This window comes from Argiope bruennichi, chromosome 8 (assembly GCF_947563725.1).
Source record: "Argiope bruennichi chromosome 8, qqArgBrue1.1, whole genome shotgun sequence".
Classification (NCBI taxonomy): domain Eukaryota; kingdom Metazoa; phylum Arthropoda; class Arachnida; order Araneae; family Araneidae; genus Argiope; species Argiope bruennichi.
The window spans coordinates 54,012,391-54,033,144 of record NC_079158.1 but is presented as its reverse complement, the minus strand read 5'-3'; the positions used below and the strand labels follow the sequence as shown (position 1 = coordinate 54,033,144).

General features: G+C 26.4%; 1 protein-coding gene across 1 annotated transcript; it reads right to left on the bottom strand.

Moving 5' to 3' along the window:
* Positions 1–4,193: 4,193 nt before the first annotated feature.
* On the bottom strand, positions 4,194–19,276 carry LOC129981607 (splicing factor U2AF 26 kDa subunit-like). The gene is made up of 8 exons (XM_056092516.1): positions 19,125–19,276; positions 13,744–13,831; positions 13,564–13,639; positions 11,813–11,892; positions 9,981–10,052; positions 8,842–8,975; positions 7,476–7,571; positions 4,194–4,469 (listed from the first exon to the last, which is right to left on the bottom strand). The coding sequence occupies exons 1-8, from the start codon at positions 19,166–19,168 to the stop codon at positions 4,340–4,342; spliced, it is 720 nt and encodes a 239-aa protein (XP_055948491.1). The 5' UTR covers positions 19,169–19,276; the 3' UTR covers positions 4,194–4,339.
* Positions 19,277–20,754: the final 1,478 nt, after the last annotated feature.

Here is a 20,754-nt window from a genome sequence, read left to right as displayed (position 1 = left end):
ATGTGGCTTCAATAAAAAAAAAAAAAAAAAAAAATCCACTTTTTCCTCTCTTATTAGCAAGATATCTCTTGTTTTACTTGAAAGGAATAGTAATTTCTCGGAACGATTAGAATATTACGCTGTTATTGGAAAACAGAACAATCAGCGACGATTGTACATAACAGTTCTGCTTATTTCAATTTCCTAATAAAGATAACATTGAAAAACCAGTGGAGTTCTTCAAAGCATTGGCCTAAGTTTGCAATATAAATCAAGACATTTCTTTAAAAATTATGAATAAAAATAATTTAATCTAATTACCCTGAAATATAGAATTAATTTTTTTTCTGTACCTAATGTTTGATAAACAAAGTAGTCTCGTTAAGATTGCGTCTTCTGTATATAGTTCTAAACAGCTTAGGCGATCAGCTGTTTCGCCAGGAATATTGGTATAATTTGATTTCAGATAAATCGTTTAGATGTATAATCTCACGTCCATAATTCTGCCAAATTGTTTTACACTAAAGCCGTGTTATTTTAATTGTCTTACATGCGCTCCATTCGCAGTGTACATGAACTTTTCTAATGAAGATCAGTCCCATTACAACATGGCACTATTAAAAATGTAAATATGTGGATTATCCCCCCGGGGGCGCACTTCGTAATTGAGGATGAAAAGCTTCCGGTATGGTGGTTGGTTCTCGCCGCCCCTGAGGGTACACGAACGGGTGGAGGTGGTTACCTCACATCGTTGACGGAATGTACTTCCTTAGGGAAGGATTGTACCGTGGTCGGTGATGGCCCTTAGAACTCAACTACAGTTCCTGCCAGAGTTGTAGCGGCGATCCAGTCATTCAAGTTTTTTAATTGCCTTCGGGCGGGTCGGAGTAGTCTATGATATCTGGATTATCTATATTCTAAATTTCGTGACACTCTAACTTCAATTTTTTAATTTGTCTTATAAACTAAACAAATTAACAGAACCTTTCTTTCTTAGTTATGAACCATGGAAGAAAATCACACGATCACATAGTAGATAAAACAAAAACATTTTGAAACTCAAGTTGACAATGTAATCTATTATTGAAAATGAAGCAAAAAAAAAAATTTTTAAGAAATTGCCAAAATTCAAAAACTGTATGAGTAATAAATTGGTATCATTAAAAAGTCAATTTTCTAAATTTTAAAATGGTATAAAATTTATTTTGTGTGATAATATTTTCGAAAATCTTTGCAAAAAAAAAAAAAAAAAAAGCCAAAATTCAACTTAATATTTAATTAAATTTTCTAAATAAAAAAACATGCCGAGGTGCACAATTCTACCTTCCATGTTATATGTATATGCATAAAATTTGGCTGTTATTGTGGTCAAACGATCTAGCCTGTAGAGTGCCAACACACACATTCGTCTTTATTAGTAGACATGTGTCGCGATAAATTTATACATATATCTAATTTGGTAGCTCCAGGACAAATGGCTAGCTTGTACAGCGCCAACACACACACACACATACATATACATTTGTCTTTATTATTAGTAGAAATGGTGAAGAGGCTGTTAGATTGCCAGACTTCTAACAAACATTCACAGAATTCCATGCATTGAGTTTCTTTAAAAGGAAATAAAAATTTGAAAAGTAATGTTTTCTGCAATTTTTATTAAAATATTCTCAGACCTCTTGCAGGGTTGCCACTCATTTCTGGGAAAAAAACACACGTTTCCCCATACAAGAGGAAATGCGCAAACCGTACTCGTATGCTAGTTATAATAGAATAACAATACCCCTTCCCTTGGTTTTCAACAGTGGAAAAAGCAAAGTAAACAGTGCTTTATTAATATATAAAAATTTTATTTAATTTAATAGCATAGCTTTTATTTAATAGCATATTAAATAAAAGTTTATATTTATACAAAAGGATATTTCTCTTTATTGCTGCCTAGAATTTATCAAAACAAATTCACCTTAAGGGGGGGTAGCAATCACTTCTTCATGCAGCCTAATTTAAAGTTACGCAAAATCAAGGACTCGGTTGAAATAAAACACAACATAACCTTCTTGCTTTTATGTTACAAATCACTTAATCATTACTTATTATTAAAAAACAAAAACAAAAAAAAAACATTGCAACGTTTTTTTTTTTTTTTTTTTTTTTTTTTTTGTTAATTCATATATTTCCACAACTTCTGCAATTATTCAGGGATCATTTTTTTTTTTTTCAACAATTTAATTTGCGAAGTTGTTTTGCATTTGGTAGATTCTCTTTTTTCTTTCCTTCCTAACTTTTTCTGCTATTCTAAAGTGCCGTAGTACCTCATATGCACTAATTTTACATATTACAAGTCTCTCAAGGTCGGAGCATTTAAGACTCCTCCATGAAAATGTAGGGAATCATACATAGACCAATTAAAGAATCATCACTCAGTTTCAACAAACACGTTCTTGTTGTTACTAAATTCATTCTCCACAGTTGCACTGCCATGTGACAATATAATTATTTTTACAACTTCCCAAAATTCTGTGGACCTCAAAACATTAGCTTAGAAATCATCTAAACAGATTTCTTCATTACATGAAAAGATGCTCTTTGCATTTACTCTTTTATTTTTCTAAGAAAAATTTCAAATAGGATATTTATATGTTCTGAACATACAGTTGAAATTTGTATTCTTTAATAAAGTTGAAGCAAATCATACTATTTGCATTTCACATAATATTGCATTGTTTTTCATTAAATGCAGAATTAAACAAGACACAGCTTTAAAAATAGCAAAATTTGACATTCACTCAATTTTTTTTTTTTTTTTGTAGTATTCTTCACAAATATAAAGCATTTTGCTAAAATAGTCTTTTTTCCAATTTCAGTAGTTCCACTGCTATTTAAGAAACAGTAGTCACTATTCTAATGAGATTTTTTTTCTTCTTCTCAATCTTGGAAATTGGATAGAATAATATAGAAGAAAAAGGAGCGAATAGAAAAAGGATGAGCTTCTGTGGTTTAACTGCAAATTCTGTTTATTTTTTATAACTATGATGACTTTCTTTTAATCTTGCACTGTTCAAAGGGATCAGCATATTTTTTAGAGAACAAAAAAATTAAAAATTTCCTGGATTAAAAAAAAAAAATGTATATCCAGTTTTATTGATTCCAGATTATAAATTCCCTATGTTTTCTACTTAACTGAGTATTCTACGTAGCAGTCCTATAAGGTTGGATGTGTGAAACTGAAAATATAGCATGCTTATAATTATAATTTAAAAAAAATACATTTCAAAACATCCGTCTTATTTCCATTTCAGTTTCATCTGCTGTTTAAATTAACTTCACAAGCCACGATTTCCTTTTACAACTAATATATGAAATCTATTTTTTTTATCAATCTTTTAAATATATGTCACTGACAGACATGTTTTTCCTTTTCTTACTCCACTAACAATGCATCTTGTGCTTCATAAATAATTGTACAACTGTTATACATCTTGTGCTTCATAAATCAAAAGATTTTATACTCATAAGTAATAAAAACAAGCATTAATTCATTACTGGTGGGAAACTAATTCAAGGCTTTTTTTCAAATTGTGAAGTTAATCTGAGGGGGGGGGGAGGTTTTTATTTTGTAATAAGCTAAGATAACTATTCAAAAATGTTGTTTATAAATTTCAAAAGTAAATCATGTATACAGAGACATCATTTTTACAACAGAAAACATTGAGTCAAGTTACATGTGGGTTTTGTGTCAGTGAAATAAATACACCAAATAAAGTGTATAATACTTATGGAATACATATTTATAGTACAACATATTTTTATGTATAAAAACATATGAAGCATGTCATACCTTGCAAAGTACATCTTTTCAACATTTACTTAAAATGTTCCAAAAATTTGTTGTTGATACTGTATTCGGCTAATCATTAAATTAGTTAACTTTGTTATTGTGAATTTGTATTCCATTATTATACATTCCATTCTATTCCATATATACATTCTATTACTAACTGTATCATTAGCATAGAGCTTACTGTGACTGTCATCCTTTGGATTTGCAACAGCATATCCTGTTGTAAAAAACTGCTTTTATTTGCCTCAATTACTCTTAGAATTTGTGTAAGAACTTTTGATCACTGCATTAGGCTCATATAAAAATTTCATTTTTCCAAAAGCTTAATAATAGTTCAAGACTTTAGTGCCATAAGTGTATAAAAACAGATGAATTCCACAGAGAAAGACGCCTTTATTTATTAAGACTAAATACGTAGATAGAAAATGAGACGAAATTACATTGAATTATTATAATGCTTGAATATGCTACTTAAATGTATGAAAAACCACATGACACGTTTTGGTCTGGTATGTAATGTTAGAATCTTCCTTCACGATCTCGTCTATCTCTATCCTTTTCTCTTTCTCTGGGACTACGGGATCTGCGGCGTCTCTCTCGACTGCGAGATCTCCTACGTTCGCGGGGACTGCGGGAACGGGATCTAGATCTGTAAAATGGAATTAAAAATGTTAAATTAAATTGTAAAAATAGTAATAATATTAAGTAGCATACAAAAAATTAAAAATTTAAGTTTAATTTAGTTATATTTACATCCTGTTCAGAGGCAACACTAGAGTTATTTTACGATGAGTCAATTTCAATAATAGTACTTCTTTAACATTAGCAATAACAATAAGGAATCAATTCATGCTGACATGATGCAAGCCCAGTTGTACCAAGTCGATTTAATTTCAGAATCAAAGGCATATCATGGGATGAAAAAAAGGGCATGTTATATTAACTATAAAACAATATATATGTAGATGGTGACATGTATTGTGTGAATGTGAAAGCTTTTTAACTTACTACAATAGTCAAGCACTGCTAAATGATGAAATATTTATATCTACCACAACATATCAATGAATAACTATTTAGTATGAAACTTGCAAATAATCCTACAGAATTAAAGACGAAACTTTAGTATTAACTGCATATGTTATTAGTTAGTATATTAAATAAAATAACATGGTGGGTAAAAAAATTATGTAAATTTCTCCAATTTCTAAAATTGCAGAAGAATTTTAAAAAACATTACAACTACTTTTGCAAAATTTCGATTCTTGGAATTTCTTCCTCAACTTTTAACCCATCACCTTTGTTTATATCGGATTCTCCACAGACATCCTTAGGTCAAAACAGAAGAATGCTTTAGGCTTATTAATACTCAGATGTGTTGGGCTTTGGGAGCAAAATGCCTTCTGTTAAATGGCACTAATAATTCATATTTCTTTCAAACGTTTGGTCTTATACATCAATATTTCTCTTCCAATGGCAAGATTGGGACTGGGCAACTGTCTGTGAATTATTGGATTTTCGTCAATGTAAACAGAGCTACATGTCTACTAATGTAAAGTAAATTGCTCATTTTGAAGTTTTGCCATAATTTAACCTTTCATTTAGGTTAGGTCATTAAACTATCATTTGGTTTTTATTTTAGCAAGGGTTTTATTTCTCCCAATTTCAATAACACAATCATCGCTAAAAGACTGTTTATCTTTCTCTGAGGGGAGGAATATACAAATTTATGGCCTATGGATTTTTCCAATGATAATAACAAAATCTTCAATTATTTATGGTAAAATAGATGATAAAAAAAACTGAAAAGATGCAGAGTTTGTGTGCAATACGAGAAAAGGCAAGGTACTGCCTATGAATGTAAATTGTATAATGTTAGATCTCTACACTGCTTGGCGTTCCAAGATTATTTACATGTCTTTGAAGCCTTAATCATTCAATTCTTTTGAAGTATTTTAAAATGTTAAACGTAAACATTTATTTTTTCTTATGCTTTTATATTTTGCCTCAATGATTTGGTGTTACATTAAACGTTCTATCAATCATAATAAAATACATTAAAATTTGTTTTGTTTTTTTCAGTATTAAATATCTAGTAATTTGATGTCTTTTAATCCTTATTGAAAATATACTTATTGTTATAAATTTAAAAACTGTTTCATTTTTATACAAAGGGTATATTTTATAAATTATTAGCACATTTTTCTAAAAAAAAAAAATGCTGTGGCCTGTTAAGACAAGCATATACTTTCAGGGTGTTAATTCATCAAAATTTTAAAAAGCAATAGCCAGATAATTCTGAGAAAATGACCCTCAAACTTGCAGCATTGCTCATATATAATACTTACACAGTAATTTGCGAGCATCGCCAAGCATAATGATAGCAACTTGGTAGAGCATTGGCTTCATATTTGCAAGACCTGCATTTTGTCCTGGACTTGTTTTTCTTTTGATTTCTTCTCAAATTTATTTCAATTTTTCAAATAGTTTTTATATGTTTTTCTTATTTTTTTAAGCAAAAATAAACATTTATTCACTTAGTACTTGAATTATAATTTAATTTTTAAACAAAATATTAATGAAAATAATTTTAAAGATAAGTAACTTAAAAAACAATTCTTAAAATATTAAAAGTTTAGATTTTTTAAATTTATCTGATGTCAAACTGATTGTTCTAACTCAACAAAACTGTATATTCTTAAAAAGAGCAGTTGATAATTCATTAAATACATCAGAAATATTCCTGGTATTAATAATGGGAAAGAAAAGGAAAGCAGGTGTTAATTTATTGAATGCATAGGAGATGGCAAAAATTTTTTAACAACATTATACAGTACATTTGATACCTGCCCAATTTTCTAAAGAAAGACAAATATTTTTCAATGTAAATGATGTTTGCCCAATAGATCAACAAATGTTGCAATTGTGAATAATTACACACAGAAATATATTTTTTCCAATGCTTCTGCATAATTGCCAATCTGGTTCTTTTATACCCTTGAAAATTAATAAAAGCAGAAAAAATTTCTACACATATTGAATAAAATTTTATTATAGTTAGTAATTATGCTTAATATTTATCACCATTTAAGTTATATTTAAAATTATTTTCTGTTTAAAAATTATAATTCAAGTATTAGGGAAATGAATATTTATTTTTGATTAAACAAGGAGTAACTGAAACTTCTGTAAGTTCATTAAATTATTGTTATATTAAAAATCCATTTATACTTATAATTAATACTCTTTTAAGAATTAAATTATATTTCAAGTATTATGAGAAAAAATAAAATTTTGCATTAAAAATGAATATATTAATTGAAATATCAATACGTTGTTAAATTAAATAATTTATAATTTTTTAAAACTGCATTTAATTTATAATTTTTTTTTTCTTTTCCTAAATATTAAGTTTTAAGGACATTTGATCCAAGTCTAGGGGAAATGTTAATGCTTATTTACCAACAATTTCGACATTTACCCATCCCATATGACTTTAAAAAAATTAAAAGATACCATTTCTTCTATTTAATATTACACAACTTTAATATTATTAATATCACGATTAATACTGCAATGTTTTATATATACATGTATCAGCATTTTACATCTGGAAGAAAACTAAAACTTCATTGCACAAAAAAACATGATTTACCTTCGTCTTCTATGTCTACCATATAATTCACGTCTGAGTTCTCTTGAAATAGGTCTCAAATGCATGAAATTACAAAACCCACTTCTTGTACATTCACTAAGAGATGTAAAAGAAAAAATTTATGAATAATATATTCATATACTATATAACATAAAAACCACTTCTTTTATATTCATCAAAAGATGTAAAAGAAAAAAAAAATTACAATTAATATACTTAGTTAGAATTACAAAATTTTAATTTCTACTTTAATTTTCAAAAATCAATTCTCAGTATTTTTAGATAAATATAATGTAGGAAGGGAAAACAATATTAAACATGATAAATCAAAGGTTATTTAAATCTATACGTGCATTTCTTTTTCTTCAATTGAAAGATGCAAAAATATTTTAAATAATTTTAACAAAATCACTTAAATAGTTAGGAAACATTTGAAAACATATATGCCAGCTTTTTAACAAAATACTTTAATAAGCAATTTAAACAGAAAATTTTAAGTTCATAGCATAGTTTATTCAATAACATAGAAGGGGGGGGGGGATCTTCAGTAATTTTTCTAACAGAAAGAAGGAAGCATACCTGATGAAACAATATAATTAAAATAATGATAATAGATATTTTATACTATGATCAAATCTTCAGCAAAAGATAAAAACAGTTTACATGATATGTTCATAGCAGTTTAAGGAAATATTCAAATCTTATTTAATAAGTTTAAAAATAAGAGAAATTTAATTGTTAGTGAAGGAAACTTCCACAACAATTAAAAATTTATATGCATAGTTTCATAATCCTCTTTTATAGGAGAAAGAGAGAAATAGAATAATAAACAAGAGAGAAATAGAATAATTAATAAATTAATTTTTTTTAAATAAGCTTTAAATTTCAACCACTTATTACAAATTTCTCAAATCCTAAATTAATTCGAAAAGTAAAATTTTTATTATTTTCAGAGAAAATAAAAAATATTATACTTAAAGTCAACATCATAAAAATCTAGAGGCAAGTCTTATGAATACATAAAAAAGATAAGCAAAGCATATTTTGTTTCATTCAAATTTAAAAAAAGAACTGATCCACTATTTATTTATTCTTAGTAATCAACTCTCTACCACTGATTAATTTCTTAATTTTGCCAAAAATCTAAAATTAAGCATATTAGTTATCAATTAACTACAGCTATTCTTCAAAGAATTTTAAAATTATGTGATGAAGGATTCTACCACTGATTAATTTCTTAATTTTGCCAAAAATCTCAAATTAAGCATATTAGTTATCAATTAACTACAGCTATTCTTCAAAGAATTTTAAAATTATGTGATGAAGGATTTTAAGCAAATACACATAAAGATATTTATATACTAACCCCATTTCATATTGTCTGCAACAAGCTTCACGAAAATCAGTGACAGGAGAAAGTTCTGCATATATAGGCCTACCAGCAAACCATCGCTTATTTAAATCTTCCACAGCTTTTTCAGCATCTTCTTCTCTGCGAAACTAATTAAAAGTAAAATAATAAATAAAACAATGTCCATTTTCTTTTAATTTTGATGATTATATTAAAATTTCTCATCCCAACATAGCAAATGACAAACATATATAAAGAATTTAAATTTAAGAAAATGTATTATGATTAATAAATTCTTGGGCAAAAACAAATTACAAAAACATTTTTAATATACTCTAATTAATGAATTAAAATTGAGCTTTTTATTTTAATTATTTTCTTGTCTTTAATCTTATAATTCATTATCATAAGTATTATAGAATCTCTTAATTATTTGTTCACAAATTCAATCACAGGAAGTAAAATTTGTATGAAATCCAAACTTAATTGGTAATTAAGTTTTTAAAATAATACACTGTCATAAAAATATAAATGTAAAAAATTTCAAAACTTTATTACATCCAGAAGTTATTGAAAAACTGCTTGCAAAAAAATAAATAAAATGTGTGATAAACAGCATTTAAGCAATTCCCAACATCTATTACTTAAATTTATTCCAATTTTTTCATAAGGAACTCTAAGGAACACATACCACTCATAACAAAATACTTTAAAAGACGTATCAGGGTTATTTTCACAAAGAGAATGAAAAATAGTATCTTTTATACCTGAACAAAAGCACTGTATTCCCATGTTTGACCATTTTGAATATGGCAGGACAGAAAACTCTTTTTGGACAGTCACTAATTAAGTTAAAACAAAATTAGTAGGAAAGAAGCAAGCACTAAAAAAATTCCTATGCTGAAAAAATTAACGGAATTATTTTGAAAAACTACGTCCAAAAAACTTGAATGTCCAGGTTTAAGATCAACAAAGAAATTTAATGATCCATATAAATTAAAATAAATATATAAGTACTATATTCTCTTGAACAAGTTTATTTGCTGAAATTTTTAAATTGATTAATTTTATTAAATTTATTCTAACAAATTCAACTTCATCAGCTTATGCAATTTCAAAACTTACAAAAATAAAAACCTAAAATTAATACCTACCTTTACATATACATTCCCAACTAGATGATCTCCAAGATTGTCACAAACATTCATTTCTTCAATTTCTCCATACTAAAATTAAATATTAAAAATGATTTTAAAGATTTCATTATATTAACAGATTATCGAAATTTAAAGAATCTGTTAATAAGATATTTATAAAGTATTTCTTAAAATTCATTTCTTTCCTCTGAAATCTAATACTTAATATCAGGCATACAACATTTAACTGATATTTTCTAAAAGTGATACAGAAAGATGACCATTTGCACAGAGATAATATATTTAAATAAAAAAAAATTATAAAATAATATGATAGTCTAAAAGTATGTAACTGCATACATATTTTTAGGCTGCCTTATTATTTCATAATTACTGCTCACAATTACTGTCTATTTGATATGCAGGTTTCAGAATTTTCTATACATACAAATTGAATAAAACATTAAACATCTATTACCATTAGTTAAAATATTAAAAAGTTTTTTAAACTTTTATACATAACATCTGACAAAAAATTAAAATTTCAAATTTACAAAAAATTAAAACGGTTTTTTGATAATTTGACACAATATATTCCATTTAGTAAATTTAACAAAATTCGTGAAATCCCATTCTTAATTGAGTTATAAGAAAAATGTATTTCATTTTAGTATTCCATCACAGAAAACGCAATAAAGATCGACTTATTGACTGAAAAAGGCTAAATGACTTCATATAATAAAATATGTAATTCAAAACACAGTAATGAAAAATAAAAAACATGGTTAAATAATTCTAAAATTTTCATTAGATGACTGATCATTATAGCAATATTAATTAATCTCAAGGAAATATAACAATATTAATGAAAGAAATTCAAGTAAACAATTGCAGAAAACAAAAGATGCAATGTTGACTGAATATCCCAGTTCAAAAGCTTAAGTATTAAAATAACACAATCAATATTTCATAAATATTCTTACAATCATTATTTTTTATTTGGAAACTTATTTCAAATCAGGGTATTTTTTTTATACCTTTCGACAATTATTTTTAAAAAAATTAGTTATGAAAATTGTAGAGCCTTTAAAACCTTTATAACTTATTAAAGAAATACTTTTAATTTATTATTAGTTATTGTTCTTTAACACTTCATATTATTAATGTTCTGTAAATTAAAATGTATGTTTTCTTGGTAAAGTTTTTGGTCTCAAATATATTGATCTGCCATCATGAAATTTCTATTCTTTACTGAAAAACTCAAGAGCCTTTAGAGAGTATATAAAATCCTTGCTACAATCACCAAAAGAAGCGTTTCCTTGAGAGTATTGCATAATCATTGGCATCTTGCAGAACTTGAGATTGCCGAGAATCCGATTCACTATATTCTATTTTCTGTGAATGAGTTAGTGAATTGTTTTGGTTATCTATTGAGAGTTAGATTGTTTTTGTTTGATTAACAAATATTTTTATATAACTATTATAAATTTCTACTTGTGCCATCTTAATTTAAGTTATTCAATTCATTGGAACCAGACCAATATTCTAGCTATGAGATAAAAGAAATGTTTCTAGTTTGATTGCAAATAGAATAAATTTAAGATCTCTAGTTTAAACTATTGTTTATCTGTGTCAAGACATTACTAAATACTACTAACTTCAGTATTAAAAAAAAATTAATTTATAACACAAATTTACCAAATAACAAAAATTAAGAGATCTTCAAAGTCATGTTTGCAGAATATGATAATTATATGTTAAAAACATTAATGACATAAATGAAAAACATACAAAAAAAAAAGGAAGACAATACAAACATCATTAGAAAACAATAAAAATTATGTACTTACTTTATCTTCGAGTTCAACAAACACATCTTCAAAAAAATTATCAAAATGTTCTTGAACTTCTTCTTCTGTCAAATTTGTTACTGTAAAAATAGAAAATTATTCACTAAATATGTGCAGAATTGCAGAGGTAAAAAGTACAGCAACAAATCATTTCAAAATAAATCTCTGAATTGAATTTAATGAAGATTAAATAAAATTAAATGAATAATTAATAGAAAAAAATCATAAATTTAATAATTCAAGACATGACATAAAGAAATTGCATTTCAGGTTATAAAGATACAAATGCATTAATCTGTTACATCCTCAGTTATTACAAACCTTAAAATCATTATTATGAGGGCTATCTCTCCATAAGTTCAGAATTCTAGCTTCATGATTAAAATCAAATACAAAAGAAATTATAATAATACAATGAGAACAATTTTATTGGTAGAGAAATTAGCATCAATTTAATAATGGAATACTTAAGTCAGAGAATTAAAATACAATTAATAATACCAGTATAAAGTAATTGTTGCATTGATAGTCTAACAGATAATAAATATTAAATTATATATGTTAGATAAGTTTAGCACACCTTGGTCAATTAGAAAACCTCAAGAGACGATTTCTAAAAAATAATATTATAATATTCAAATTACAATAATTTCACTGACACATTCCTATACAGAATATGAAAACAGAAATATTGGAAGGAGAAAGAAAATTCACAATTACTTGTGGAAAAAAGTGATACAAATTAACTGAAGAATAACTATCTTAAGATTTACAAGTGTTCATGCATGGCTCAGTCCATTTGTAGAAACAATATGGCTGCCTTTTCATGAATTCCATATGAAAGTAATAGAAAATTATATAACAATAAACAATTTCTGATGAGTTAAGATTTCCAAGCTTAATATTAAAACTAGCATAACATAATTTTATCTTTTTATATAAATCAATGGTATTTATATTCAAGCATATAACAGGGAAAAAAATTAACAGCAATTTGGACAATTGTACTTTTTTTTTTATTTGAATATTCAAATACAGTGAATAAAGAAATTGTATGAGTTCAAATACAATAATGAATAAAGAAAATGCATAAATTCATAGAATGTAAGTGTTGGTGTAAAACATCTTTCTATTGGCAGTTATTAAAAAGCAACCTGCACAAATTTTGTTTCTATTCTGCAAAGATAGCATAAAACTGAACATTTTGTAGCAGAGCTGAATAATTGCTACATTCTACATGTATTTTGGTCAGTGGCAGATTTAGGCTATGCAGCATTAATTATGAAGAATATCTTAATAAATTGATCAGTTTAGTCGCACTTTTAAATACATTAACCCAATCAACAAGCTAATAATTATTCGTAATTTTAACATTGTTTAAAGTATTTTTTTTTTGAAAAAAGATATTTAATATGACTCTTGATTGGACAATGCTAAGCATTTATAAGTACTGCATAAAACAAATGAATGTAACGAAACAGACAGGAGCCTGGCCATTTATATTATTTAAAAATAGATATATTTCAAAATTTTATACAATCTGCATTTTTTAAAAAAAATTATTGACTTTGATAACCAGGCTAAAAGCATTTGTAAATCAATCTGCATGCAGCTCCTATAAGTCTAGGAGCTTGAAACAATTGCCTAGTCAATTGTGGTTACTATCAAGTGAATAGAAACACATACCGAAAACTCTTTTATTCATACAATTAAAATCAATTAATAAAATAAAAACAAATAAATATACTCACAAAATTTGCAATGTGATCCATCAGCAGATTGAGCAGAATTTTGGGGGTTGTGGTATAAGTTTTGAAGCAGTACAGTCTAAAAAATACAGATACTTGATCACAAAAATATTTTTATAAAATTTAACATGTTGCTACTAATTGTTATAAAAATAATACTAGCAAAAAAAAGATAATGCATACCTGGCTGAAAGTAGGCTTATTGTGGATGCGAGAACACCTATCTCCATGCCTGCAAGCTCCAATTTTGAAATAAAATGAACAGTTTACTCTAAATAGGAAATATAAATATTAATAGCAAAATATAAATATTAATAAAAAAACAAGTTACAAAAAACATTTCACATTTCATTATCTTCTCATGAAATTAATTTTTAAAAAATTATTCTTAACTTTAATATTAAAAAAAACAAAATAGAATCATTATTGAAAACAGTATATTTATACCCAAAAATAATGAATTGTTTCTTTATATATTTAAATAAATGGCAAGAAATTAATTCTCATTTTTTCTTCTTGAAAGATTCTTCAAAATTCTCATTAGTTATTAGAAAATTTCCCATTACAATTTGGTTTTGCTAAGAGGTTCAATCCACTTTTGTTAATTCTTTATTGAATGCAATTTTTTCAACAGGCTGTAAAAACTATAAAAGAATAAAGCAATCCTAGATTTTTTTTTTTTACTCACCATAATGTGTGAAATATTCAATATGCACATAATTATGTATGCATATTCAATAAACCAATTTTCACGAATAACAAGTTTTGTACAAATATTTACACCTTAACATTGTCAAATAATAAGTAAACCAATACAGGACTATGATCTTCCTTACTCTACCTAATAATAATAAAAAAAAATCTTATATTTAAGTTTGAACAATTAATTTAAATTTATCTTTAACATTGTGTAGAAAAAAAAAATTGCTGTAACTGTTTTAGAAAGTTGCAGCATTTTTATAAAACTTACGGTTACTGAGTTCTAATAATTAAAATATTTTTCTTAATTGAAAAGAGTTTTTTTTTTTTTTTAATTGAACACAATTCAATGACATAAAATTAGTGGTCAGATTTTTTCCCAAACTTAGATTGAAATTAAAACTATTGAACAAGACAGGAAGGGAGGGTTGAATCTTCAGCCTAATTTATTTGTAATATGCATGCATTGCAACTTTACTAAAAATGTGCCAATACTTAAGAATTCACTGAAATTCCCCATATTAAATATTAAATTTTTTTCTTAATATGAATTATTACTTATATAAAGAAGAAAATTTTGGATAATCTAATTCAAATCTGAGAGACTTTCCTTAGATAAAGATGTTTGTTATTTAAGGAGCATAACAAGTTAAAGTGGTCATACTCTGTACACAAGATAAATAGTTTTACACCATATTTATTAAAAAAAAATTTAGAGGCATTTCCCCCTATAACATTTTTTATAGGAGGATTACCCTTTATATTTTTGAAATGGATATTATACCCTTTATATTTTTGAAAGGGATATTTATTACCCTTTCAAAAATTAAATCTTGTTTCTAGAAGACTTTTCTGATTTGGTTAATTTATATTCTATCCTTTTCTCCAAAATAATGGAATAAAAGACAACTTATGAAATGTAAAATTAAATATTCTCTCTATATACATATACACACACATTATACAAATGCAGTTGATAATGCTTCTACTAAAATGATAAAGGGTAAATGGTATTCAGGTTTAGCTTTTTTTTAAAAAAAATTCCTTTAATGTCATAGTTGGCTTTGTAAAGAAAAGTCACATTTTTTCTTGGTTATACTCTTTAGATAGACACCACAGTATACATACGTCACTTGTTATGCAACTGTTTTAATACAGATGTCTATCAAATTAAACATATTGAATTATTGTGATAATTAGATATATTGTTAAGTATCTAGGCAACCATATGTAACATATGTTTTAAAATTGATATTAGAAAAGAAAAAACTTATTTCTATGTCATGAATCAGATAAATTTATCTATTTACCAATGCAGGTACTTAAGATTTCCAATAGTGCTTTCTTAATCATAAAATGAATAGAGCTGAAACTTTAAAAAAATGCAATTCTTGTATTCATTTATTCAATAGCAATTGTTAAATTTTTTGTTTTGTATAGTATTAAATAACAGAATTTAACTGCTTATCAACTCCAGCCCAAGTTAATGCAGGTGTACCAACTAAAAATAAACCCTAAGATATGCTTATATGTTTTCTGAAAACAATTTGATTTATAATATAAATGAAAGAAAACAAATTATGTAATGGATACTAAGCGTTAAATATTTCTTCTGTGCTTACATTAATGGGAAATTATTAATACAAAACCAAAGAAACCAGCACAAATTGTAACAAAAAAAAAAAAAAAAATAGTCAGCTAAATTACATTCTACTTATGATTTTATATGCTAATTCAGCTACTAGTAGGAGTTTGCATAATCAAATAGGGATTATAGGATGTCATGAATATTAACCACATTTTAATGATTTTTTGACATTAAGATTTCCAAACTTTTGATTAGAAAAATTCTGAAAGGGTAAAAATATTTTTACAAATAATTGCAACACTGTAATCACAATGGGTACAGTATTATTTGTAAACACTGTAGCCACAATTGTACAATATTGTTTAGTGTAAAATTGCAACTGCATGATCAAAAGTTTGTTTTTGAACCATAAGTAACTTTTGAAAAAAATTATATACACTAATGGAGAGAAAAAAAAGGAGCTACCCATATCTATTTTGCTATCAGTCATTCTAGGCGGCAAAAGTTGAGTGATACTATATAGCTTGATGCCTTGTATTCGGCATGCAAAAGTATCAGACACACAAAACTAGTACAGACTATGAATATTGAGTACTCAGTATCAGCTTTTAGACTTTGATTATCTCTAAGATTTCCCATTTGTTTTCAATCAATGATACTATAATAAACTGTTACAAAGTATTAGATCAATATACTATGATTCAGCATTCTGCTTTGACAATGTTATAAATATATATCATGTTTTTCTTAGCTATATATATCAATAGCCAAAACTGTTCTTAATTCCACGTAACAATGCACATATCACAGAAGAATCCCAACCTTCTACACTAACAATAGTGACAAGACTTTTCCTTTCTTATTCTCAACTACATGTCTATCATTATCAAAATCAAGGCCACACATCACTTTTGAAAACATCTCGGGTCAATGGCATATCATCAACAAGCAAAGTAGCTTTTCTGATATTAAAAAGAAAAATAAACTCTCACTCCATTAATCTTTTAAGTTTTATAAAAAAAAAAAAAAAAAAAATCCTAATTTTTTTTAAAGTTGATTTAAACACAAGCACACAATTAAAATTAATACCCAAAAAGTTATAGCTAATAAGCAATTTAACTAAAGATAAGAATCTTTAAAGCTAATATCCATAAACAGATAATATTTTAATAACAATTGGTGGGAAAGATAGGCTGTTGGGTCTAAAAAATATGAAGTAATCAGTTCAAGTATCACACTTCAGTATCAATCTACTCTTCATCCTGCAAGAAACCATTATCAACTGTAATCTAAGTGCAAATATGAGAATCAATACCCATCAAGCACTTTGTTTCAATCTGATGGGAAAAGATTAAGTTACCAGCTATATCAGATACAATCAAATATCAGTACGAACCTTGACAGATACAACAAAAGATGTATCAACTTAATCCTAAAAAGCACCAATATATACATCAACAAGCACTCGGAAATTATCAACATGAGACTTTTGTAGTAATACTGGCAAAAATTTCCACTCATTAAATCCTATTATCATACAAGTTAAATAATATTAACAATAAAATTTATAGTCATCCTTTACAATGGTTGCATTTGTGCGGCATAGAACTTTTAATTCGTAGTCAAAGGTTAAATAAACTCTAAGGGTACTTGAAGCTACAAAGATAATTACCATTTGATTTCATTGAAATCCATTTCTTTTGCCTCTGTTCTTCCTTTTATTAAAAGAAAGAAAAAGTGAATAAATACAAATGATCAACAGAAATCAAATGGAAATTAATCATCTCTTTCAAGATGTGGAGAGAAATGTTAACTTTACCCACTACTGCATCAAGAGATTTAAGTGACCAGGGTTTCTAAGCAAGAGTAAGATTCCATTTTAATCATAATCAGAGTAATCTGAACTCAGAATTATGTGTAATTGTGATGTTTCAAAGCAACACCAGTACATACAAGAGTAGCATAAATATGATAACATGTCATCAACAAGAAAGTTTGCTGAATCCCTTAACTATGAAAAAATATTATCAATACAGAAAAGACAATCCCTGCAAAGTTTACAAAAAGAAAAGAGGCAAAAGAACTTTTAGAAACAAAACAAAAAAAACACACTTTTGTTACTATAAGAATTTTTAATTTTCTACATATACTTAATAATTACTTGAACTAGGATATAAATGTAATTTATGTGGATTTATAAAATAATAAAGTTTAAATGTAATGTCAAAATTTTGCGATGCCAACTGTCTCCATCCAAATATAGAATCAGTTTGTAAAAACATGATTGAAATAAATGGATTACAATTTTAGAATCAGTACTACAAATAACGTAAAAATCAGTCATCAAAACCAAAACAATTTTTGAAAAGTATTTTTGGAGGCCTGCGTTATTTGTTCAATAAATAATAAGAGAAAAATTGATATATATATATATACCACTCTTCCAAATTTAACAACAAATCTATCATGAATTTACTTTTCCAATCAATATGACAAGAATTCAGCAAGAATGTTAGCCATACTTTTCATCTATGGAAAAATGCCAAAATCATTAATTCAATAGTTTTGGAAAAGCTAATAATATTTCAGCCATTCTTCTACATTTGTTGATGAATTGATTTACAATTAATTTTTCCTGTTAAAAGAACAATAAAATTAACTCTAAAAAATCCAAACAAACAATTTTTTTTTCAAAAAAAAAAATGAGAAATCTTTTTTATTTTTAAAAGTATTAAATGCTTTGTTTTAAAAGCATTCAAATTAAAGCATTTTTGTTTCCAAGCTATCTTATTTTTAAATTTACTGTGTGAGAATTTAAAAAATAAACTTATTTTATTAAGCATTGGGCTGCCGATTTTGCAAGAAACGAAGGATGGCTGCTGCAGAAGTTTTACTGTTTAACACTAAACTATTGACACTTCATAAATTGAAACTGCCAAAGAAAGATGGTCATTTGACCGCCCGCTGTTTAGTGTTAATACAGAAATAATAGCTGCGAATTTTCCTTTAAAGGAACATTTAAATTGTTTAAAAATGATATGACAGCTTTAAACTAAGGAAGCAACAAAGTAAAATAAATTAACCAATAATATTACAAATACAAACATAGTACAATTATTAAGATAAATTATTCGAAAATCGAAATATGGAACTCTATATGAAGAATCACATAAATTACCATGAAAACTAACCACTGAAAAATAAAACTGATTAATAAAATTTATAAATTATTTGTTGAAAAATAAGATTATCTGAATGTGGCAAAAGAATAACTTACTTGTCTTTTTCAGTACCAAAAATTGAAGCCAGATACTCCGCCATTTTTACTATAGAATTTATTTTATTGCGGATTGTTTTGTTGAATTTATCCTCATTTCAATTCATTTCATACTAGTATTTTGGAGGATCGCCATTTTAACAGAGTGAGAGCTGATCTGCATCAAACGTAATTTGTTTTTAAACTTTACATAAATTATAACTTCTCTTAGATTAGTGCTATTTTCCCTTAAAATATGAATCAGAAGTGAATATTTCGTTTTTATTAGGTATTCTTTATAAACATGATTTTAAACGATTATCTATAGATTTTAGTTAAATATTTTTATGTTTCTTTTTAAAAAGATGTTGATTGAGACCAAAACTTTACAGTTAAACATAAAAAATATATGCCTTCTAAAACATTAATGTTTCCGAGTGAATGTTTTAATGTTAATTAGTTATCCCGACAATGTTGTCTCAATACCAGGACAACAGCAGAGCAAAAAGACAACTAGTGTGCGCAGTAACTGTCCTCGCTTGAACGCACTTGATAAGCGTTGTAACAGTTGGCGATAGAAATGCTTACGTAATAATCTCATGTTGCCTGATGATTGCCTTAAAATTAAAAACGAAGATATAATAATATATATCATTACTTGATTATTACAACTTACTATATTTCTTATTACTTACTGTAATACAACAAATTTCTGGACTGCCTTAATTTTAATTACCAGTCTCTTATTAAGATTTGCATTGTACATTTCAATAAGCCCCATTTAAAAAAAAAATTCTATAATTACTGGTTTTTTCTGAGATTTATTAACTGTAGAATCCTGGAAAAAGAGGATAACAGTTTTTGTTGCGAAGTTCCCAACTAGCGCATTTCAGTCAATTTGTTATATTATCTCAAGAAGAAACTGACATCTGAATTTGCATTCTATTCTCCGTAATTCCTTGTCCTATCAGCCAGATTTTCTTGAAGTTGTTTGTACATGAACACCAATGCTGTTTAGTGATTTAAATTTAAACTCGTTTGCAATCTTTCTTGTTACTAATTTTCTCCTGTTCCATAATTGTCTCAGAATGGATCAAAATAACAATTTTTGAATTCTGAATAAATTTGTATTAAAAGCTTATTTATTACATATTTATTTGAAATTTGAGCCTATATTATCATCCTTTTCATCTAAATGAATATCAGTTATTTTTCATTTTGTTATTAAAAATAAATGCCATAAAAGATAATTTATAGTATTATTGTATGTATTTTTATGATAGGCAGAATTTATCGCATATTTAGATTTCAATACTTATCATTAATTTATTCCCCAATAAATTATTTACAAGATTTTCTTAGCAATGCATTAAAGAGATATGCTACAGGTCAAAAGGATTTCTAGGGGATATTAATTTTATGGAAGTTAATATCTTAAGATATTAACTGCCATGGAGATTTAATCATCTGAAATGCACCAAGTATCTCTAAACTACATAAAGAACATGCTCCAATCCATTTATGATATAGACATTACAGAATATATAATTGCCATAACATAATGCAATGAGCTCAGTAATCTAGAAAATTAATAAAGGTAAACATGCAAATATTTATTAATATTATTAAAATTGATATTGCCATACAACTA

Coding starts and splice junctions, on each gene's coding strand:
- LOC129981607 (XM_056092516.1), bottom strand. CDS start 19,168: ATGGCGGAGTATCTGGCTTCAATTTTTGGTACTGAAAAAGACAA. Junction 10,053..11,812: donor TTGTTGAACTCGAAGATAAA/GTAAGTACATAA, acceptor ATTTAATTTTAG/TATGGAGAAATTGAAGAAAT. Junction 7,572..8,841: donor TGCAGACAATATGAAATGGG/GTTAGTATATAA, acceptor TACATCTCTTAG/TGAATGTACAAGAAGTGGGT.